The 24049-nt window shown below is 33.7% G+C and overlaps 4 protein-coding genes across 7 annotated transcripts; 2 read left to right on the forward strand and 2 right to left on the reverse strand.

Moving 5' to 3' along the window:
• The first annotated feature begins 1930 nt into the window (after positions 1–1930).
• LOC107963252 (prothymosin alpha-B-like) lies at positions 1931–3312 on the forward strand. The gene is made up of 2 exons (XM_041115362.1): positions 1931–2012; positions 2740–3312. Exons 1-2 carry the CDS (start codon positions 1931–1933, stop codon positions 3123–3125), a joined length of 468 nt encoding a protein of 155 aa, XP_040971296.1. The 3' UTR covers positions 3126–3312.
• A 192-nt stretch (positions 3313–3504) lies between these two features.
• On the reverse strand, positions 3505–5593 carry LOC107962570 (triphosphate tunnel metalloenzyme 3). 3 transcript variants are annotated; one of them, XM_016899007.2, is made up of 2 exons: positions 4673–5593; positions 3505–3736 (listed from the first exon to the last, which is right to left on the reverse strand). In XM_016899007.2, exon 1 carries the CDS (start codon positions 5280–5282, stop codon positions 4677–4679), a length of 606 nt encoding a protein of 201 aa, XP_016754496.2. In that variant the 5' UTR covers positions 5283–5593; the 3' UTR covers positions 3505–3736; positions 4673–4676. The 3 variants fall into 3 exon arrangements, with proteins under 3 accessions (XP_016754496.2, XP_016754494.2, XP_016754495.2); XM_016899005.2 differs by having other exon boundaries at positions 4662–5593; XM_016899006.2 differs by having other exon boundaries at positions 3505–3957; positions 4662–5593.
• Positions 5594–7017: 1424 nt separating this feature from the next.
• On the forward strand, positions 7018–9392 carry LOC107962569 (coumaroyl-CoA:anthocyanidin 3-O-glucoside-6''-O-coumaroyltransferase 1). Of its 2 annotated transcripts, XM_041115082.1 has the most exons (2): positions 7018–8741; positions 8875–9064. In XM_041115082.1, exons 1-2 carry the CDS (start codon positions 7926–7928, stop codon positions 8875–8877), a joined length of 819 nt encoding a protein of 272 aa, XP_040971016.1. In that variant the 5' UTR covers positions 7018–7925; the 3' UTR covers positions 8878–9064. The 2 variants fall into 2 exon arrangements, with proteins under 2 accessions (XP_040971016.1, XP_016754493.2); XM_016899004.2 differs by having other exon boundaries at positions 7023–9392.
• A 12480-nt stretch (positions 9393–21872) lies between these two features.
• LOC107963531 (coumaroyl-CoA:anthocyanidin 3-O-glucoside-6''-O-coumaroyltransferase 1) lies at positions 21873–23255 on the reverse strand. Its single transcript, XM_041115363.1, has one exon. It carries the CDS (start codon positions 23253–23255, stop codon positions 21873–21875), a length of 1383 nt encoding a protein of 460 aa, XP_040971297.1.
• Between the last annotated feature and the right edge of the window lie 794 nt (positions 23256–24049).

The following is a 24049-nucleotide window of genomic DNA, read 5'->3' on the forward strand; positions in this document are numbered from 1 at the left end:
TTATTTACTTAATTAATTAACCACTTCAGTAGTTGGTTCATGCAAGATAAGTAAAAAGTGCAAGTTTATTCTACTATTTATACAAACAATCAATTAAATTGAATTAACGATAAAGATATAAATAAATAGAATAAAGAAGAGAGTGCTTATAGATTTACTCAATGTAACAACACACGTCTAGAACAATCTCCACTTGCAATCGTCTAACTTCAGAATAGAAGAATTCCACTTAAGAAAACATAAAAGAAAACTAAACTAAAGAATAACGAAAAAGCGAAATCGAAAGTATCAAAATCTGATCAAGTTTGAATTACCCCTTAATTTCGATTACACAGTTATATAAGCTAAAATCAAAATACTAAGATGCCTCTCTAATTAATACAACAATTAGGACTTCAAACCCGAACAAGACCCTAAACTGCCCCTCGAAAATGCAGTTTTTGTGTTTGTGGAATCGTCACAATGTGGAGCACCTTGCTCGTCGTGACATCCCTTACAGTTTGTAGCCTTCCATTGCTTTGATCTTCAATGTTGCGACTTTCATAGCCCGATGTCGCGACATTCACTCTAGTTTTGTCCCCGATGCTATTTTCAAGTCAGTCTTTGATGTCACAACTTTCATACTTCGTCGTTGCGACTTTGGCAGCAATTTCAGCTTGAAGTTGCATCTTTAGCTCCCAAATCACCCTACATAACCACATAACCTTATTTAAGTATCAAAATGTCATAAAAACTATTAAAAAGCATAAATTACTACTTCAACTGTAAAAACATAAATTAATACTAAAATGATTTGATTTAGCTATTCAACAAGCTTAAATTTCGTGAAAAAGGGATATAAATAATAGTGAAAATCACGACAGATCAATATATATAGGTGAAACAATAGAGTAAGAAGGTGCTTAGTTGCACTTATACTTGTCATATTTGGTGTTTTGAATGGGCAAATATGAGATATTACATAGTTTAAGAGTTTCACATAATGTTTGGACTAATTTTGAACAAATTTGGTATGGTTTAGAAGTGTTTGAAAGCAAAAATTTTAGGTCCCCTGTCTTAGGTCTCGAGACATGCAAACTGGGTCTTGAGACATAAAAACTTCGAAGCTAAAAATCTACAAAAACAATGCAATTTCTCGAGACATATTATACTTTGTCTTAGGACAATAGCTCTTTTGCTCGAGACCTATACTCATTTATCTCGAAATAGGAAACTTTGAAACTAAATTTCTACATTTAGGCCTCGGTCTAAAGACATATGAAACTATCGTTAAAAACTTTTAATTGGATTAAAAGAGACTGAAAAAACTTTTATAAGCAATTAAACTTTATTAATAGTTTCATTATGCCCTTTAAAGTGTAATGAGAACTTGGAATCATTAATAAAAGTCCAATTTATACGTATTTGGAATTGTAAATGAGTGTTTAGTGTAAAATGTAACATTCATACTCGAGTTTACTCGGGTTAGGGTGTTACAAAGACACAAGCTGACATGAAGCACTTGGACCAAAAGTTGGATGGTCGTTTTGATCAGTTACAAGCCAATCAGAAGTTTCTTATGTAGATGATGAGCCAAAAAGGCCTACTAGATTCTTCACCACAATCTAGTTCAATTGCAGGGGATCGGGGCAATGCCCCTTTGCTACCCATTAAACCCTTGCAATCGGGTAGTTGGGAATCGGGAGCAACCAGATCCTATCGATGAGACTGTCTTCGGTTTAATGGGAATAATTTTAAGAATTGGTATTTGAAGCTAGAACATTATTTTGCAGTAGAAAATGTTTCTGACCATAGCAAATTTTGTGTCATTATGCTGCATTTGGAAGGTCGGGCTTTACAGTGGCATTATCACTATGCCAAGAGCCAAGGAGGGATTAAGAAATTATCCTGGGATTGTTATTTGGAAGCATTGTAGGCTCAATTTGCACTTATGGAGTTTGAGGACCCCATGGCAGAGTTTGAGCGCTTGAAGCAGACTGCAACAATGGACCAATACTATGGAGACTTCTTAGGTATCCTCAACGAACTCCAACTCTCGGATTCTTATGCTCTTATTGTTTTCATTGAGAACCTTAAGCCCGATGTTGCTGAACTTCTCAAAACTTTTTCGTCCCAAAACTCTCACTAAAATTTTACACTTAGCCATGCATGTGAGCGCCTCTTGTATCCTACCCTTAAGAAAACGATTCCCTCCCTAGCACCTAAGCTTCCTTGGCCTACTTCTAGCACCCATTCTCCTAGTTGGGCACGTAAACCTTCACATACAACCCCTTTACTAACAACTAAGCTGCCCCCTAGCCCTTTACTAGCTTTGCCTTTTGCTAGTCAGCCTCCTATACCACCTTAAACCACTTCACCCCCTTGTCTGCTAAATAACTTACACCAGCTGCAATGGCAGAAAAAAAGAGAAGACTCTGCTATTGATGTGGGGCAAAGTATATATTTTGACATAAGTGCACGAAGTCTCAGTTACACCCCTCTTTGAAGTCACTTGCAACAATTTCTTTCCACTCTTGTCCTCCCCGTCTGTAGTCCACTCTTTCTTCCACTTGTTTCCTTGATCTTAATTATGTTAAAGAGTGTTAATATTCTTTGATCTTACTTATGTTAACAGTGTTAATTTATTTAGTGTATGTAGTTGGCTTAGATCCTTTCTAACCATATATAAGATTATTGTTGTAGACAAGATCAGTGGTTAATGCTATGAATTCACCACTTAATTTGACTGCAATAGATGAGAGGTAAGGAGATTCTTTTTCTTTTTCAGCTTTAATTTACAGAGGAAATCTGACAGGTTGGTGGAATTGACTTTTTTCAGGTTTCCATTTGATGAACTTCTAAAATGGAAACATCCTGGTCTAGGAAACAAAGATGTCAGTGATACATGGGATAATGATGAAGATATAGAGGATGATAATGCAGATGAAAAAGAGGATGGAGCTGATGAGGATTTCTCAGGTGAGGAAGGGGATCCCAAGGATGACCCTGAAGCCAATGGGGATGGAGGGAGTGGTGAAGAGGAGGATGTCGATGAGAATGATGATGGGTATGTTGAGGATGAAGAAGAGGACGAAGAAGAGGAAGATGAAGAGGTTAATGAGCCACCTTCTAAGAAGAGGAAATGAACCTAATCACACGCCATTAGACAGGGAGGATTCAAGCTGTTTGTGATTTGCATGGAGTAGGAGAGTTGCCATCCTTTGTTCCGAATGAACCTAAATTGTTGCATCTGTCATGTTCTTACGTACAAATGTCATAGGTGGTTGGCCTGAAGGACTAAATGCTAGCTGTAAGCCATGCTCTTTAACCATTCGTATTTGATAGGTGATGTATGATTATCACGACCTAATATTCCACCCATACATAGGTCATTTGGAAATTCTAACAAAATTTTGCTTTCAAAGCACCCCACCGTAGTATGGGTAATTAGAGCTTGAGACTGTAAGTTGGAGACAAATCAGAGGCAGCTATGGGAGAAAAGAAGCCGTAGCATACACAAAATTCTGAAACACAATCAAATGAAATTCATAGGAAACAGCCACTAAGACAGAGACAAGACTTCTTTGACTGTTTGTCGAAAGAGTAATAACTAGCAATAATAATCATGTTATGCAAGGTCTCGGAATTGCGTTACGTGAAAGTTGACATTTATTTTTGCAAGGAAGATGATAAACCTTGCTTCTCTACCATTGCTTGTATGTAAGGAACAATGCGGATAATCATACTGCAGGACATCCTACAAATGAAAATAGCACATTATCAGATCAACTCAGTGACTCAAAAACACTATTATGATGCACGCATTACATTTCAATTAATACAGCATACAAGCTTTATTTATCTTCTAACCCCTATACTGTTTTAGACTGCCTACAAAGAAAACAATTCAAGATCACCCCTTTCTCATCAAGGACAGTGGAACAATTATCAACCACTCAACTTGTCCTCACTGCAAATCTGGACAGACAGAAAAGAAAGAACCATTCAAGATCATTCCCTTATCATCATGTTAAGGGTCAAGTGATTAACATCAACCATTAAACTTGTCCTCACTGCAAATCTTTACACAGAAAGAACAGAGAGAAATCACACAGGTTCATTAGGACAAAGCTCCTAAGGAAAGCAGTAAGTCTAAGGCGTCACTGCATAGTTTCTTGATTAAAAAGAAAAAGCCTTTGCAAGAGGCGAAGATTGATGAACTAAGTCATTATTCCTTAAGACATTAATGAGCTTAAGCCAGCTATTCATGTCCCATTATGGATGAGCTTTGGAGTCCTGAAAGTACAAATGTAGATTTGCATGATTTCTACTAGCAAAGGAGTAAAAGTATCCTTGTTTTGATACTTGTCAAAGGAGTTATCTTGTTTTCTCTCTTTTCCACATAATTGCTACTACAGTGAATATGGAAGAATAAGCAATGCATTCATATATTTTCTTTTTCAAAAGATTATTGGCACTTTAATAAAATCAAATCAGCATAGCAATTTAAGCAAAACATAATCAGGAAACCACAAAACAAACAAATTAACATCACCAAATACCCAAAATGATAAGCAGCCTTCATTTCATCCATATAAGGAGCAAGAATAAACTGAAGACCAATTTAAACAAGCAAAAATAAACTTTTTAATTTTTTTTAACTGTCCGTGCAAGAAACTAACCTAAAACTCACTTCGCTAAGGCAATTTCCCAGACCTAAAAACAGCAAACTTTGTCCTCTTAGAGTAGGAATAACCAATCCCATTTTCCTTCAAGAACTCCTCAAGCAATTTCTTAACGCCATCAGGATCCTCACTTTCACATTCCAGCTCATAACATATCCCAAAACCATACTTAGTCTCATCCACTTCCAGCTTCAGATTTTTCCAATTAAAAACCTCTCGTTTATTCTCAAACCCACCTAAACAAACAAATCCCACTTCTTCCCCAACCCCAAATTCCTCTTTAACCCTCTTCAAAATCCTCGACTCAATCTTCCCCAACCTCGCCGGGTCCTCCACGCAAGCGCGTGCAGAACACGGATCTAGTTCCTCCTCATCTTCCGCCACGCGGCTGACACCATCTACCAGAGTAGGTTTGGATTTGAGGGAAACGATGCAGCGGGCGTCCTTGTTGAGGAAGCGGAGGCGAAGAACGGAAAGTTGAGAGGAAAGGGTATTGGCTGGGGTGTCGAAGAAGAGGTTTTCTTGATGGAGGGTTTTGGAGTGGAAAGGAGAAAGGATGGAGGTTAATTGACGGTGGGCGGAGGCGTCCTGGAGGCGGAGTTTGATTTCGACTTCCATTAGGGGGAAAGGCCGATGCGTTGAAGTTTGGAAGAGGGGTTAGGGTGGGAGCGATCGAGGAGGTGAAGAAGGGAGGAAGAAGAGGTGGCGTTGGCGGTTGAGGGAGGAGGAGGAGAGGGTTTGCGGGAATCTTCGAGTTCTTGCTTGTCCTCGAGCTTGACTTCGATTTTGGAAGGTTTTCTTCTAAGCATTTCCTTGTACTTCAAAAAGAGTTAGAAGAATAATGCGATTAGGTTTACTGCATTCTCTTGATTCAAATTGCAGTCACTGGCGGAGACCGGCCATTGCATGCAGGAAACATATATATAGAGAGGTTAAATTTGCTGTAAGTCCTCCTACTCCTTGTCCATTTGAAATTTAGTCCTCCTACTTTTATTTCAAGTAATTCAATTATCTACTTTTCAAATTAAAAAATGTAAGTCCAATTGTTAATACTATTAAAATTTTTCTTTTAAATTTAATTTTATTATAATATTATTTTTTTATTATATAGCTACAAAGTGAATATTCTTTTAATTTCAAACAGTCATACTAGCGAATTTGATAGAAGAATTTTGAGGTGGTATTAACAATTAGACTTGAGTTTTGAAATCTAAAAAGTATAGGTTTAAATTCTTGAAAATAAAAGTAAAAATATTAAATTCTAAATTTAAAAAGAGCATGAGAACTTGGAGCATATTTTAACCATATTTATAGGTATTAGACAACTAGTGAGTAACATCTCTTTCCATTTGCTTTGTGTGCAAAAGTTATTTGAGGATAATAATATAAAGTATTAATGTAATTCATGAATAATTTTATTAAATAATATGTTCTAAAAGTTACAAGTGTTCTTAGATGAAAATACTACACTTAGGATACCAGATCCAACAGGTTAAACTACAAGAATAGTCACCTAACTATTTAGTTTGTTCTATTTTGGTTACCCAACTATTAATTTTTTTCAATTTAGTCATTTAACTTTTCAAAATTAACTATTTCAATCACTCTTCCATTAGTTGCCTAACAATTGTTAATTGCCTAATGGAAGTCTAACGTGGCTTTGTTTTATTGGTCTAATAATAAATTTAGGCCTCTAATATTTGCACAATCTATTAATTTGATTTTAAATCTAAAAATAAATTTAGCTCCCAATATTTACAAAATTTATCATTTTAGTCCTAATTATAAAAATTATAAGAAAATTTAAAAATCTTAATATTCTCAAAAAAGTAAATATAAAATTTTTAAGAAAAAAATAAAAAGTAAATATAAAAAGATTTTAAAGATTTTTTTTATCCAAAAAGACTTTCAAAAGTATCTTCCACTTTGTTGTTTCATTTATTCAATTAATGAAGTTGAAAATATCAAATGTGATGAGCTTGACTTGAGATCTCTCTCTGATGCTTGAGCTAGAATTAATAAAAAGACTAGGCTAAAAAAATATTATCTCCGTAGCAAAGAGTAAGACAGTTAGAGTTGGTGTTTATCCCAATCATTGCTCTAATTTTATGAATTTGTTAATTATTTTATTTTATTTTTTAATGCATGTGTTCAAGTATTTTTCTTTTATAATATTAAATAATTTTATGCTTATTTTAATTTTTTTACTTAATACCATTTTATTTTTTATTTAATAAACTTTTAATTCATATAAAACTTTTACATGTTGAATTTTGCTTATGTTATTTAAAAATTAACTTGTATTTTATTATAAGAAATTTAGATGTTATTTGTAATATTCATAACAAATATAATATTGGTATATTCATTTTCTTTAATATTTGAGTGTGTCTTAGCCCAGTTGGTATCGATATAATTGTCAATATAAAATGACATAAATTCAATTTCTTTAACTATTTGAGATAGATTGTAAAAAAAAAACAAAAAAAAAAGAAAAAAGGTCTAAACAAAGTTCTACATATTAAACCCATGTTGTGGGTTTAATGGTTTAAAAATATCAAAATTATATAATTTTGGTATAATAAAATCCTCATATTCCATAAAGCAGTTAAACGCTTGGATTTTTTCTAAAGTTCTAATTCACAATAGTTTCATAAGACCAGGAAAGGAATTACTGTCCGGTACAATGTGTGGCGTAGTTAGTTAATCGGGGTATCCGACTTAAATACGACAACTTAAAATATTTAACAACTGTTATTTTGATTGTTAGATAAATCGGGGTATCCGACTGTTATCCTTTTATATAAAACTTATAAAATGCGTACCTGAAAAAATATATAATCTAAAACTTGAAAATTACCATTTCAATCAACATATCTTAAATAAACTTTTTTTTTACATAATTAGTATAGCATAAAGGATTACTCATGCCACAGAAACCTAAACACTTTGATTGGATGTGATCCTTTTCAACTAATTATGTAAAAGAAAAAAGCCATCCATGTTATACTTTGGCTGTCAAGGCTGTACAAATTATTTTATGAATTATTACTATCATTATTTTTTAATTATTTAATAATATTTTAACAATTTTTTTAATTGATGTATAATTTTAATAAATTTTTTATTTATTATAAATCATGAACCTGGATCTAAAGTCTTCAAAAACCCAAAATCTATGTCCGAAACTCGATCCCTAAACTATACGACATAGATCTTTTTGATTGAAAGGGAAAACAATTCCTAACACTACTCCAAGCAATGGCAACCCTAGCAGAGAGATGTACGAAGATGGTGGAAGATGTATCTCCACCACCAGGTTCAGTTCCCACAACCTCTCTCCCTCTCACCTTCTTCGACATTCAGTTCCTTGGTTCCTCTCCCTTCCAACGCCTATTTTTCTATGAATTCCCGCACCCTACCTCGTATTTAATGCAAACCACTCTCCCCTCTCTCAAAACATCTCTCTCCCTCACTCTTCAACGTTTCTTTCCTTTCGCCGGTAATCTTGTGTTCCCTGCGCCTCCTCAAATCCCTTATATTCTCTATACACAGGGTGATTCTGTTTCGTTTTTCGTCAATGAATCCACAGCTGATTTTAGCCATCTCGCAGGCGATCACGCCAGACATTTTCAAGAATTTCAACTTCTTCTCCCCAAGTTACTGCCTGCGATTGCAAGTAAGACGTCGAGTGGTTGCATACAAAAGATGCCCCTTATGGCCATTCAAGTCACTCTATTTCCGAACCAAGGCATTTCAATTGGAGTTGGCTTTTGCCATGTTGCGGGTGACGGTAGAACACTTGCTCATTTTATGAAATCATGGGCATCCATTCAGCAGTCTCAAGGGGATTTGACTTGTCTCAACAATCCCTTACCCGATTTCAGCAGTAGGGATTTGATTGAAGACCCTTTAGGACTAGCATCTCTTTTCATGAAGCGGAAGTGGAATTTCGAGGATTTATCTAACAATCCCATCAAAAAGCTTCGAATCACTTGTACTATCAAACGGTCTCAAGTTGAGTTATTGAAAGATTTGATAAAAAAAGGTTGCGTGGAAGACAACGGGTCCGAGCCTGTAAGTATTTCAACATTCGTAGTAACATGTGCTTACATGTGGGTTTGTTTGACAAAATTACAAGAAACAACGGTAACACAACAAATCTCATCAGCTGATTACTCCGATGAGCTTTCTTATTTCCTATTTGCAGTAGATTGCAGAGGCCACTTAAAATTACCTGCCACATACTTTGGGAACTGTACTATAGCACGCACCGTAGCAGTTAAGAGAAGTGCGCTGATTGGAGAAACTGGAATTGTCGTGGCAGGCAAAGCCATTGGAAGAGAAGTTATGGAAACGTACAAAGGACCACTGAAAGGGGCAGAAAGAAGGGAAATATTCAAAAGTAGACACCCTCCTATCATGGTTTCAGCATCACCAAAATTCGAATTATATAAGATAGATTTTGGGTGGGGAAGGCCTAGAAAGACGGAGGTTGCCAACATTGGGTCGTTGGGATCTCTTTCTCTGTTTTCTATTGCAGAGAGTAGAGAGGAGGAAGGTAGTATTGAATTTGGGTTAGCACTTGCTCCTCATGAATTGGATATCTTCAATTCTATTTTCCACAGGACTTATTAAAGTTACTGCAATTGTAACAATTATTATTAAATATTACTTGCCTGCTGGAATTTAATGAGAACCGATAAATACAAAAAAAAATTAGCCTCATTTTCTCCTGTGTTTCTTCCATACTGCCAGTTATCTCAGAGTTCATGTGTTGTTCATTGTCCATCATGGTATGACTCCTATCTATGTATGGCTATTCCTCAGATTGGAGGAATGGATCTCTACTCGGTCCTGGCTTCTGATTGAGAGCCAGATTCTTGATTTGGTTCATCATTAAAGTGCAGTTTGGTGTATTGTGGCTTGTCAACAACCTATGGCGTAACCTACTTTAAGTGTATTAAATCTTAAAAGGATTTTGGAGCTTCAAGTATAACTTTTGTGCTTAGTTTGATCCCAGAAAGTCTAGCTTATGTTTAATATAGTGTTGAGAGCTATGACCAGTGATCATTGAAGCAAATATAAGCTTTATTAGATCTTCTAAAATTTCTTATATTATATATATCTTTAGACTGCCCTGTTTTCAATCACCAATATAGTTGGCCAAATTTCTTTAGGCCGGAAATAATACAATAGTGCAATCTTACACAGTGATCACTATTATAAAATTAGAGAAAGGAATGTATGAAACAGTGGCGTCACATCATCTGTATCCCTTTCCAATAGTTTTATGCTACATCAATATTCTTATCCTAAATTTCAAGATTTTATCCTGAATTTTAGTATTTTAATTTGGATTTGATTTTTTTTAGGATAAAATCCTAAAATTCAAGATAAGAGTACTGATGTGGCATAAAACTATTAAAAATGGATACAGATGATGTGACGCCACTGTTTCATACAATCCTTTCCCATAAAATTATTGTGACAAAATTGTTTGTCACTTAAATCTTTACTTTTTGTAAAAAAATTGCTAGCTCTGAAAATTTAAGTTATTTTCTAATAAATCTTACCTTTAAGAGTAAATTTATCAAAATGTTAAAAATTAAAACTACACTCAACAAAGACGCTAAAAATTTAGTGTTGCGAAAGATGGTGATGAAAATAATAACAAAATAAGACATGGTTTTAACGCACCAGAATGTTACCATTTTTGTCAATTACAGGTAAATATACGATATCACTGTTAAGTAATAAATTACAACAAAATAATTTTGTTGCATGAAGTATTTCGAGATTTAAACCGTAGATAGATTGAAATCAAATTGACTAAACAAATAACTAACACAACTAACACAACTTAATTAATTAAATCAACTATGTATCAGCCCAATTTTGGTGAAATCAGAACAGTAGTCTCGGAACCATAAATCTGAGCCGAAAAAAATTTATTTTTGTTTTATTTTATGGTTTTTAATATGATAGAAATGTCATGTGAAATTTTTGATAAGAAAACTTTACCAATTATGTGCTTAATTATGAGAATGACTAAATCGCATAAAATGTGAAAGTTGAATTCTAGTAGCTATAAGGATTAAATAGCCATGGAATTCAAAAATTAAGGTCCTTATATGGTAATTAGACCATTAATGAAAGTATATAGATATTTTGGTATGATTCATCCATGTAAAAATAAAAAAAAAAGGCTAAGGACTAAATTGAAAAGAAGAAAAGTTATTAAATGACAAATTAATTAAATGAAAAAGAAAACAATTTCATATCATCTTCCCCAAATATTTCCCTAGAAACCCTAGGAGAGAGGAAGAAGACTTAGTAAGCTTATTTGGATAAGTAATCAAGCCCCGTTTTTAGTAATTTTTATATTTTTGAAACCGGGATAGTCTAATCTATCTATTTGAGGGATTGATTTGAAAAGTTATCAAGGTATGAAAAATGGGTCATGAATATATATGCTGGAAATTAGAAATTTATGGTAGAAAATGAAAGATTATTGATAGATAAACAACTTTTACAAAGTGATTTTTGATGAAAATATGATTTAGGGATTAAAATGAAAAGTTGTAACATTTGATGAAAAATTCCGAAATTTTATAAATACATGTGCTGTAAAATTTGTAATGGGGCTTTGGTTAGGCTTGGAATAGGGAGTAATTTGCACAAGTTTCATTTTACAAGCCTAGGGACAAAATGAAAATTTATCGAAAAGTTAGGGGCAAAATGGTAATTTTTCCTAGGATGAAAATTAAGTCTACTTGAATGTGAAATATGATAAATTAATATTAAATTTACTTGTATAGATTTGGATAGACCAATTCAGAGTTAGAACGAGAAAAATGTCGGATTAGTAGATGTTTGTACATGAACATTTGTCGAGGTAAGTTTGTGTAACTAAATTGTGTTTATTTACATGCTTGCATTGATTGTGTTTATGTAAATTGTATAAATGTCATAAATATGTGAAATAATTACATATCAGATCAAGCCGGATAAATAAAAATGTTTTAATTAAATGATAATGCCTGATAGATGATAACGGATAAACGATGAGAATGCTACTTATATGCTTAAAATGAATGTGGAATGTGTTTACTTGAATTAGATGAATGTTGTGGATGTATGAAATAATCACATTTCCAATAATTCTTGAGAAAAGTGTTTAAATCTCGGTTGAATAAAATGAAAATTCGATGGATATGTGATTTCCTGAAATGAATGAGGTCCTGCATTTGTTGCTTACGGGATTTAGCTTGGACGAGTAATCCTATTAACCTCATTACAGAAAGGATTTAGCTCGAATGGGTAATCCTGATATAAGTCCTATCGAGCATATGTTATGGATTGGATTTAGCCCGGCCGGGTAATCTAGATCAAGCTCCTTAGAGCATATGCCATAAAAAGGATTTAGCATGGACTGGTAATCCTATTGTATACATGTGTGGCTCGAGAGTGTACTCCTTAAAATAATACCCTATGGGTACCATTGAATATGAATTGGCGAATCCTGATTTGTACACCACGAGTGTACTATCTGTGTATCCATCGATATTTCAGATAAATTCAACGGGTAAAAGTTCTTGACATGAGAAGATATGAACAATAAATGAGTTATTACACATATTGGCCTGAAATATATGAAAATGATGATACGTGATAATTGATATATGGGAATATGAAATAACAATATTGTACATGGAATTTATTTGATGAGTATGTACATCCGTGATTATAGATTTATACACCTTGAGTGTACTAATTGTTACTTTGATATTCCGAGTAATATGAGTAAAATTCTGATATGAAATGATTTGAACTCGAAATGAACTAGTATGAAATTATACTTGTAATAAAGAGATGAATTACGCATATTGAATGAATACATGTTGTGGAAAACATATGTTCTTGGAAACTTGATTGTTGTTGAGCCCATATATGTTCTGATGTCTTTATGGAATATTTGACTAACAAGGGCAATGAGGATGTGTGTAGGGCTTGAGGTCAAATTGATTAAATATGCCTTACATAGTTATCTCAAAATAGAATGAATGGTAAGTTAAGTACCACGTTATACAAACTTACTAAGCATTTTATGCTTACTTAGTTTTATTTCTTTGTTTTAGAGTAAATCGGAAGCTCGTTGGATAGGAAGCTTGGCGGAGATCACTCATACTATCCATCGGCGCATGTCGGTACAATATGGTAAACTAATTATGGTTGTAATGGCATGTATAGGATATATTGGCCATATTGGCATGTAAATGTAAATGATGCTTGTAATCTAGCCATTGGAATGACTAGTAATGGTTTGTTTAAATATACTTGTAATGTCAAGCTATGGTAGCTACATATATGTTAAGTAGTTGATCAAATCATGTTTAATACATGGATTGAACTAAGGTATGATTGTAGACATGTATGCATGAAATGTTATGCCATGATGTATGATGGAATTTGCTAAATTTGAATGTTTGAATTGGTTGGTTTATGGATGTGAGTTTAAGTGCAGGTCATTAGTGTGAATTTGAGTAAGAAATGAAGCTAGAAATGACTTTATTTTGTCCACACGGGCAGATACACGGGCATGTGTCTAGACCGTGTGTAATATATAGCCTGGTAACATGGGCATGTGGTTAGGCCGTGTGTCTCCTGCACCTCAATTTTGAGAAACATAATGCTTAAAATTGAGCACACAAGTAGAGGCACGGATGTGTGCCTCAGCTGTGTGTGCTACACGGCCTAGAACACAGGCGTGTGTGTGTATTGGCCGTGTGAAACCTGTACCTAATTTCGAATTGAATTAATTTACCACACGGCCTAGCACACGGGCGTGTGGCATGACCATGTGGACAAGTCAGAGAGTTACACAGGGTCGAACACAGCCTCTAGCACGGGCGTATCCCAAGGTCACACGGGTGTGTCCCTTAGACCACATAAGCATTTGAGCCTTGCACATTGGAAAAATTTTGAAAAGTCGCGAAAAATTCTTAAAGTTCTCGATTAAGTCCTGACTCGATTCTAATGCTCGTATTGGGCCTCGAAGGCCCAATCAAGGGACGTTATGAATGATCTCGATAAATGAATAGTAACTTACATGAATTCTTTGTAAAATGTTCTGAATGTTTCGGTAATACTCCTAAACCCTGTTCTAACAACGGGTACGAGTTATGAGTGTTACAAACTAATTACTAAATCTAAAACTAACTAAGATTAACTAAATTAAGGAAAATGATTTTTTACTAAACTAATCTAATAAATTTAATTAAAACAACAAAAGTACATCAAAAGTAATTGTTGAAGAAAATTTGTAGAGATTTAGTGTTGAAGAAATTTTTAGTTATTGGAATTTAATAATCTATTTTGATCATCAATGGATCTATAGTTCATAATTAAGCTGGTCATGAAGGTGTAAGTATCTTTAGTTGGTGTATAACTTACAAGTGTTTATTAAATTCCTAAATTGGTGTATAGCTTATAGGAATTAACTAAACCGTTGATTGCCACTATCATCGATTCCATACTACCTAAGTCTGTATATCTTATAAATAGCCTCACAGTTGGTGTATATATTAGTAAGTTGGGTAGCTATTCAATTAGATCACTAATGTTAAGCTAACATCTCGTCACACTTTCCTCCAGTAATTATGAAGAACAAATTGAATAATTAATCTAGTTACAATCTAAAACCATTTTTAATCTATTTCAATTACTAATTCATTGAATTACAATTCCTTCACCACTTAGAGCACTTAGTTCATAGTAATATTCAAGTCAACACCAAACACAAATAAGAACATAATCAAAACAAAGAAAAAGAGTAAAGAAACTTATTTGATTGAAGCACGAGTTTATTCAATAATATGATCCAAGAGTTGCTTGAATCCACAAGCAAATCTTCAACACTATCACTCTCAAAATAAAAAGAAAAGAATCAAAACTCTAAATAGCTATGAAACTAGAAAAACTTAGTAATAAACAATACTAACTTAACATAACCTCTTCTTTCTTTAATCTAGCTTAAAGTAGGTTATTTATAAGTGTTTATAGGGTCTTTTTAAGTCTACATCTCATATTTGACTAAACAGAATCGAAAAGCATTGAAAGAGGCAAAATCGAGCCCAAATTGGCCCTCACATCCAGCCTAAGCACCGCCACGCCCATGTCATTCTTTTCCCCTTAAATTTTCCTTGTTTTGTCTTTTATGTTTTACCTTCTTTCAAGCTCTATCCTGCAACTCAAGCATAATTCAACCTATGAAAAACTCACACAACACTTATTAAGTTCTAATTACTTGAAAACACTTAAAATATAATGAAAAACTAAAAAATGCATAAATGCAAAATGAATACAAATAATGAAAACTATTCTAATTAACTCGAAATGCATGACATTTTAGTTAAGATTCAACCAAAAACTAAGTGAAAAGGACCTAAACATTTAGATGTGATGAGTACTCATCAATCACCAATCACAATGGCAAGGAATGGAAGGGAAAATGATGTGGAACCTCAACACTCTCCAAAAGATCAAAACTTTTAGTAAAGGACAACCTACTTGCATAGACATTGAGAGTTCACTGTAGGGGTCCTTATCCCAAGTCTGTTTCTATGTATAAATAGTGATTAAAAGTGAGATAGGTTAAGCAATGCTTGTAATGATCGTCGTGTGTTTCAGTGAGCTTAGCAACATAAGTCACCTATGTGAGAGTAAAATGGGGCTGCTTTGAGGTGACTACTGGGACATAGTACTCTCAAACTCTTGTAGAACCAGGAGATGTTCATGGCCATATGAACATACCCATAAGAACTAAAACCTTGCCAATGATATAGTTGTGAGAGATATATCATCGTTTACACAAACAACAGAAAGGTTCAAGGACATCGCGTCTACTGGTCAACTAGTAAAGTAAATATACTTTCACAAGGGAAAGTTCAAAAGTTGATGCCTACCTATCCTATGCAACTATCGATCGTAGATTCTATCAACACATTGAGTGAATGTTTTTCATTAAAACTATCAATTTCATTCATGTGGGGGACTGTTGGAAAAAATAGATTTTTGAAAGCTTTGAGGCATATTCTCAATCGGTAAAGGTGGAGATTTGAATCATAAAATTATGGTTTTATATTCTACCCCATGAGACCGTTACAACGGTATATCATATGCTCAAAATGGTTGAGTGATGAATGAGAAATTGATGCTCAAAGTAAGCCACTTGTGAATTATGTTAAGGAAAATGGAAAGCTTAGTTCCACATTGGTTAGATATCAAGTGTGGAATATATTTATATATATGAACCAACTTGGTGATTATTAAATGACTAAGCTAATGCTCTTCATCGCGTTTAATGGGTGCAAATCCAAACCTTCCGGGGTTAGGGGCACGTCCGCACGACGTGGGCGACGTGAAATGTTCGAACCGGTTGGGCTCTTCTAAGCCTGCGGATATTTAGCCCAATATGTAATTTATTTTTCCTCAGCAAAGTTTATCTCTTCAAATTTTGTTTGGCATTAAAAGGACAAATATTAAATTGAGTTTAATGGCTCCTTTAATTCAGACGTCAATTTGAGTTTTTAATGGCTCCTTAATTCACGAACGTTAATGGCTCTATTAGTCAAATTTCCAAAAGTTTTTTCATTTTGAATTATTTTTATTTAAACCAAAATAATCTGCAGGAGAAAAATACACTGAATTTTTCTCTATTTTTTATGCAAAATTTCGAGATCTTTTCCCTGTATATTTCGAATCTATTTTGGGTGATAGAAAAAAGCTAGGCTACAGTTTGTTGATCACTGCAGTCGTGCTACTGCCGTACTCATCTCGTTGTTGTATCTTGGGAGACTATCGACCAGCGTTTCTGTAGCACCAAAGGAGCGACCGAATCTGTCTTAAGGAAACTGTGAAAACATACCTCAACTACCAGTCGGATTTCTGCCTACCTGTAAGTACACAATTCGGATCTAGTTTTATTTCCAATTTCTATTTTTCAGATCCTATATATATATATATTGTTGTGGTTCAATCTTGTGCTTTAAATAAATATTTTACATTACTTTTTCTTTCACTAATGTAATTTGCAACATAATCCACATAATCACTAACATGATTTGATCCTTACATCATAATTGGACCCTGAAATTGCTCAATCAAAAGACCTATACTTGAAATCCAACTATCCTCCCAAAATTTCACTAACCTATCATCCTTTATAACCCAATAAGTACATTCACGGAGTGTCCCCCATATCTTAGAATGTGATTTCCAAACAAAGGAGCAGATCGATTGGTCAATGGAGATATCTCATCCTTTCTCAAACTTATTTTTACTCCTTACAACTTGAAACCAAAAAGCCTCCCTTTTAGTAATAAGCTTAAATCCAAGTTTAAGGAGAAAGGCCTTATTTTGGTCACCCAATTTTTGTAAGCCTAAACCCCTCTTAGTTAAAGGCTGGCAACAAGAATGCTAATTTGCAAGCAAAACTTTCCTCCTCTCAATAGAAGAACCCCAAATAAAACCACACACGCACCAATTTTTTGATAGTGTTGCACACTTCAACCGAAATCATGGTAGTCTGCATAAAGTAACTAGGGATGGCCATCAAAACAAACTTAGCTAAAGTTACTTTTCCTATTGAAGAGAGCTTCTTAGCTTCCCATCTTGAGAGCTTGGTATAGACTTTATCAATAAGAAACTGAAAAGTCTCATTCTTAACTTTCTGGTGAAAAAGAGGCATACCCAAATATACTCTTAAGTCATCTACTATTAAAAAACATAGATATTGAGAAATAATTGATGTGGTACAGCATGACATGTTAGGAAAAAAAATTCAATTTGCTAGCATTTAATTTGTACTAAAAAAATAGCAAAAATATTGCTTGATCAATAGTGGTTTCAAATAAAACTAAATCATTTGCAAAAAATAAATGAGAAAGCAAGTGTTCCTCCTCTAGATAAACGAATAGGTTCCCACAACCCTTTCTCCATGGTGTTACAAATACTATGCCCTAATCTCTCCATTCCAAGAACAAAGTGGTAATAAGACAACGAGTTACCCTATCTAATCCGCCTTAATGGAACAAATTCTTCAATTAGTACACCATTCCATAACAATTGTATAAGCATAGAATTAATGACCATACGCAAATTGTTAGGAAAACACGCATCACTTAAGCAATCTTGCATGAAATCTCATATTAATCTATCATACATCTTTTTAAGTTCAATTTTAATCGTCACCTATTCTTTTTTATTTTTCTTCACTTTCTCAAGAATCTCCATTTTTAATTTTTTTTCTTATTTTCAAATATGTTAGTTTCAACTATAACTGCCAACCTCAAAGTCAGTTATAACTTAAGGAAAAGTTGGCAAGACATTATAACTTGTTTTATTTTATTAGAATATTTTGACCAAAATTGTTTAGACCGTTAATTGTTGATTTTCGAGGAATGTTAGCAAAAGACTAGTGAATACTTCATATGGAAGTATCAAGATAAGCAAAGATTGAATTTTGAATTTCAATGCAATCAAAGTTCCCTTATATAGAAGATCTAGTTTCAAAGAGGTTTGATGTTAAGAGGATCTCTTCCAGTATGCAATTATTTAAAGAACTTTTCAATGGTTTTTTTAAAGGAATTAGTGGTTGTAATTGATTGCAATTCGACAAGCCTATTTTTTATTTTTATTGAATGACTTGTTTAGGTTAGATGCATGAATTAGAGAGCATTTTATCTGTTCGACTAGGAATTATTTTGTTAGTTCAAAATTTGTAAGTACACAAATTAAGTCAATCAATTTATATATAAACTTTTAGGGAGAAAATTTTAGAGGAAAAATGATCTAGTTTGAAGTATAGGAGTAAGGTTACAACTTAGTGAGTGAGTTGAGCTTAAATCATAGCTTGTACTCGTTGTTGATAGTTGATTACTCTCTAGACAATGCCCTATAAATGTAAGAGGTTTTAGAACAGTGTAAACATTTTTTTAGTGTTCATCTTTATTTTCTTATTAGTAGTTATTTCATCTAGATGCAACTAAACAAATAGCTCACAAAAAAAAATCAACAAACTTTCATCTGGTATCAAATTTAAACACTTGAGCAGTAAGTAGTATACCATGGTTGGTTTTTGACTAAGATTGAAGGTTCATTTATTACCAAACCCCTATGTCGGATGGCACTATGTAACCTCTCCAACCAGACCTAGACATTAGACCCGAATTCAGAAGGCTACATTAGTCACCAAAATGACCCAGTAAGCTATCGAGATTTTGAAAATAGTCATTTTAGAACAGTTGTTATCTTTGGAAGAAAACTTAGTTAATTACTAATTTATTTAATACCCAATTTTTTTATACTTTAGCAGCGGAAAAGTGATATTTACATAAGTTTTGAATAAAAAAAGGGGCTCATAGATAACTAACTAATATTGATATTTCGATATCCTAAAATCAACTTAAATGTCATGCAGGCTAAATATATAAAGAAAAGATCCCAAATCTATGTCTCATGTCACAATTCAAAATTAAAATCATAAAACTTTGAATATAAAATAAATCAAATAATGACCCTAAAGTAATTCAATAAATAGAAGCCGGGCTGAGACCCTCTGAATGTTACGACCATGTCTTAGCCTGGTAGGTTATTTGTAAGGATGAAAATTAAAGGGGGAATGAGTTATGACACTCAGTGTGAGTTTAATCACAAGAAAATCAGAATGAAATAGTAGTCAAAGCACATGATTAGCAATTCTAAGAGTAATCACAATCATAAAGCACTTCAGATTAACAGTTTTTCATATCATCACTTCACTACACTATCTCAGAAATCACAGTTTATATATGCACATACTAATGAATGGAAATGTAATTTCAATTTATTAGAAAGGAGTCTATCTAACTCCACTACACACCTCACTTATGAGTTCCCCAGAACTCATCTACCATATCACTTCGGGTTGTAGATGAACCACCACTGATTTACAGATGAACTGCCACTTGTTTTGGATATAAAACGTAATTGCAAATAAAATTTGTCACTGGGTTTATAAAAAATTGTGGGTGAACCGCTAGTATTTTTAGATAAAAACATTTGCAGACAAACTGCCACTTGGTTCGAGATCAAACCACATATTTGTAGTTACTGCCACTTGTTGTGAGTGCACAACATATTTGCAGATTAAACAAACTATCACTCGGTTTATGGACTAGCCACCACTGGTTTGCAGATTATTAAACTGGCACTCCCTTTGTACAATAATCTCGCCTCATGAAATGTGATATGGTATACGTTGTAACATAATAATGCAAAAATTCGTAGGCATGCTTAACACTTATTTCGTTCATCACTAGTTATATATGTTCATCATGTATTCAGTAGAGCGACAACAATAATAGCACTTCACAACTTCTCAATAACACTTTAACAGTAGGCATGGTTAATTTCACATGTTTATTCATGGCCTCATAAAGATTCAATAAATCAATATCGATAAACACAATATAACAGTGATCACTCAGGCATATAAATTGTATATTTCCAATTAAAAGCTAATTCAAGGACCAATTTAGTGCACAAAAAAATTCTAGGAACACTTCAAGGATCAAGCAGGGACTAAACAGAACATAACAAAAATTTCTAGGTAAAAATGTAAAATTGTGGCACATGGTTGTATGGCTAGGCCGTGTGAGAATCAAAATATCCTAGGGTTTCATGGGGACATGGCCGTGTGGTTCACACGTGTGGCTCACACGCCCGTGTGACCCTATTCCGAGACATGGTTTGCCCCGATTCGATTGTAAAAGAACACACACCTTTCACTGAGATCTCGATCAACGTTCCTTGTGCTTAAATCTAATTTGATTCACCTAAATCGGGTCCTTCAACGACAAAATTGCATGAATTAATTATCGATTTCAAGATAAATCAAGATTGTCGAAAGATTCGATGATAAATCGAAAAAGATCTTTTAATCTTTCGCGAGATTATCGTTAGATATGAATTCTATAAATATTCGCGATCAACCATTGGAAATGAGATGTACTTACCGATTCTTGGCAAAAATCAAAGATTGTTTCTACTAGCGATAATGAATTCGGTTGGGAAACGAGTTGAAATCGGGAATTGATTTTGATTTGGGGTCAAGAATAAATTTCAACAATGGGGAAAAATTATTTTGCAAAGAAGAGTATGGAAAAGATAGGGGAGAAGAAATAGGGAGTAAAGAAATAAAAATTCTGTTTTGGTCTGGAAAAGAAACAAGAATTCAAATACAATTAGAAAATGGGCTTAATACTTAGGGCTTCAAACCTTAAGGGGGCTGGATAGCAATTTACCCTTTCTGTCGAAAATAAAAGGGAGTTGAAGGGGAATGGTATGAATTGAATGGCGTGGCTTAATTATTGGGCTGCTATCCATACTTATTAAGTTTTTACTCTAAATTATATATATTATAATGTGGTTTTCATCGTAGGTTGCTGAAAATAAAAATAAAATAAAATAATGAGAGAGGAGTGGATAGAATTTAGAACCTCCAATAGTTGATGTATTAGCTGTATGGACTGCCAAACCTAATATTACTTGGACCAATAAGGAGGAAATTTTGGGTAGTGATAGTAGTAAAGCTCTCAATGCAGTCTTCTTTGGGATTGACTCTTTAAGTGTTCAAGTGTATTTCAAAATACACCATTGTTAGATAAACTTGGTTAATTCTTGAACTACTAAAACTAACACTATGAAGCAGTCCATATTTTAGATGCTAACCACAAAATTTGAGGTACTAAGGATGTAGGATCATATACGTGAATTACTTTAATTTCCAAGTCCATCACCCATCTTTTCAATTTTTTCATTTTTATAATTGCCTCTCTTTTTTGGTACAATTGAGATTTGAATCTAAGCTATTTCTGGAGAAGATAAACACCCGACTAACAAGTCACAACTTGAGGTTATTATAAATCTTTTTAAATTATAAATTTTATAATATATGATGTGATCATGTGATGATAAATTAGATCACAAAAAATTGAAACTTAATAAAGTACAATTATTATTATTATTATTATTTTTACATTGGAAAGCATGCTTACATCAATTACATTATGGAAAGATAATTAGAGAAAAGTAACGAAGGGAAATACAAATGTGATAAACCACCCATTCCATTCATAAGTACAAGATTTCATTTAATAGGCCATTTTATTTACTCGATTCTAGCTTTAATAGGCCTTGGTGGAAAATAGTATTGAAGATATCTAAGTCATGGGAAGCGAATGCCAAGGCGAATTCAACACCTCCTTCCTCTTCTTCACTGTTCTCTGCAATAACAAACATAGAACAAGTTCCAAATGATGGAAGTATTGGATTCTCGATGTTTCTAGGTCGTCCCCACCCAAAATCCGTCTTATACAATCCAAATTTTGGTGATGAACCAACCCGAACTAAATCTTCTCCCATTTTGAAAATTTCAATTATTTTTAACCATGACTCTTGTGCATCTTTGAATGGTTGTTTCTGAAATTCCATTATTTCCCTTCCAATAGCAGTTGCGGCCACCAGAATTCCATTTTCTCCTAATACCTCACTCTTCTTTGCTGATGCCAAACGTAGTATAATACAGTTCCCGAAGTATGTTTGGCGTAAGTTTAGGTGGTCTCTGCACTCTGCTGCGAAGTGGAAATAAGAAAGAGCGTCAGAATCGGTTGATGAGAGATGCTGATGAGTTCCACTTTGTTGTAATTTGAGCAAACAAACCCACATGTACGCACATGTTACTGCAAATGTTGATATTCTTATTGGCTCTGATCCATTCACTTGCGTGCACTTTGTTTTCACCCGATCTTTCAATAACTCAACTTGTGAATCTTTGATTTTGTAAGTGACCCTAAAGTTATTAAACAAAATGCTTGGTGAAATTGCACTTTGGAATGCCCTCTCGGCGCCCTTGGTGAAAAGGGAAGCTAGTTCTACAGGATCGTTGATTAAATCCCCGTTGAAACAGGGTAGATAATTGTCGAGACAAGCCAAATCTCCTTCACACCTATGAATGGACGCCCATGATTTCATGAAGTGACCAAACGACCTTCCGTCAGTTACAACATGGGAAAAGCCAACACCTATGGAAAAGCCTACATTGGGAAATACGGTGACTTGAATGGCCATGACAGGCTCTTGCTTGCAACCATTTGTCTCATTTGAAGATGGCCTTTTGGGGACAAGAGCTGGCAATTCTTGATTGTCTCGTGCATGATCACCTACTAGATGGTTAAAATCTGCAGTGGATACCTTAACGACAAACGAAACAGAGTCGCCCTGTGTGTAGGAAATATAAGGGACCTGAGGAGGGGGGGGGGTACACGAGATTGGCCGCAAATGGAAAGAAATGTTGCAGAGTAAGCGATAAAGATGTTTTGAGGTTGGGGAGAATGGTTTGCATGAAATGAGAGGTGGGGTGTTTGAATTCATAGAAAAACAGGCAACGCATCCAAGTGGACGGAAAACAAAGGAAAACTCTATCAAAGCAGGTGAGAGGGAGAGAAGCTGTGGGCACTGAGCCTGGCGGAGGAGATACATAGCTTGCATCTTCAACCACTTTCACGCTGCTCTCTGCTAGGATTGTCATTGATTGTAGTACTGTATCAACTTTGAACTACTATAAATAGTTGAAATACTGATTTTGGTACTAAATTTATAATTAATTTTTATCAAATTCAGACTTGGCAATGCTGACTTTTCATATGCTTCATCAATGGATCTGACTATATCATATAAATATAACTTAAGAGAAGACTTTTCTTGTTTATCTTGAAAACTTTTTATATTGATACTTGCATATTGATGATTAAATCAATAGGTTATGTTTATAAATAATTATATATATATATTTAAACAGAGTGTGATCTTATTGTTAATATTTTTAATTAGATAATGATGTGATTAATTGACAAATGTATTTTAAAAAATACATAATGGTATTTAATTTTTGTAATTGTTTGAATTATTTTCAAAATATAAATATTTCATTTTGACATAATATTTTTTTTATCAACTCATATGCAAGTTGATGCATTTTATCAATATGATATAAAACAAAACCCAAAATTAAATCTTGGATCTCGCTTAATTTTTCTTATAACAAGATTTTGATATTGAGTAGGTGTGAATATACGGTTTTTTTTTAAAGGTTTTTTAAATTCTTCATTTTTTTAAAGAATTAATTAAGTTTTTATATATTTTCTTTTTGCATTCAATTGAGTTTTTGATCTTTAAAGTTAATAGTTAGCTACTAAAAGATAACAGTAATTATTTTAGAGATGTTTTTGCCGTATAACACGTTAAGATTGTACCACATGACAAAATCTTGTATTTTATAATTA

The sequence above is a fragment of the Gossypium hirsutum genome, chromosome A06 (assembly GCF_007990345.1).
Source record: "Gossypium hirsutum isolate 1008001.06 chromosome A06, Gossypium_hirsutum_v2.1, whole genome shotgun sequence".
Lineage (NCBI taxonomy): Eukaryota > Viridiplantae > Streptophyta > Magnoliopsida > Malvales > Malvaceae > Gossypium > Gossypium hirsutum.

What these genes read in the sequence shown, in the direction of transcription:
- LOC107963252 (XM_041115362.1), top strand. Translation starts at nt 1,931, where the DNA reads ATGGAGTTTGAGGACCCCATGGCAGAGTTTGAGCGCTTGAAGCAGACT. An exon ending in ATACTATGGAGACTTCTTAG is followed by an intron (nt 2,013 to 2,739) that starts GTATCCTCAACG and finishes GCAATAGATGAG; the next exon opens with AGGTAAGGAGATTCTTTTTC.
- LOC107962570 (XM_016899007.2), bottom strand. Translation starts at nt 5,282, where the DNA reads ATGGAAGTCGAAATCAAACTCCGCCTCCAGGACGCCTCCGCCCACCGT.
- LOC107962569 (XM_016899004.2), top strand. Translation starts at nt 7,926, where the DNA reads ATGGCAACCCTAGCAGAGAGATGTACGAAGATGGTGGAAGATGTATCT.
- LOC107963531 (XM_041115363.1), bottom strand. Translation starts at nt 23,255, where the DNA reads ATGCAAGCTATGTATCTCCTCCGCCAGGCTCAGTGCCCACAGCTTCTC.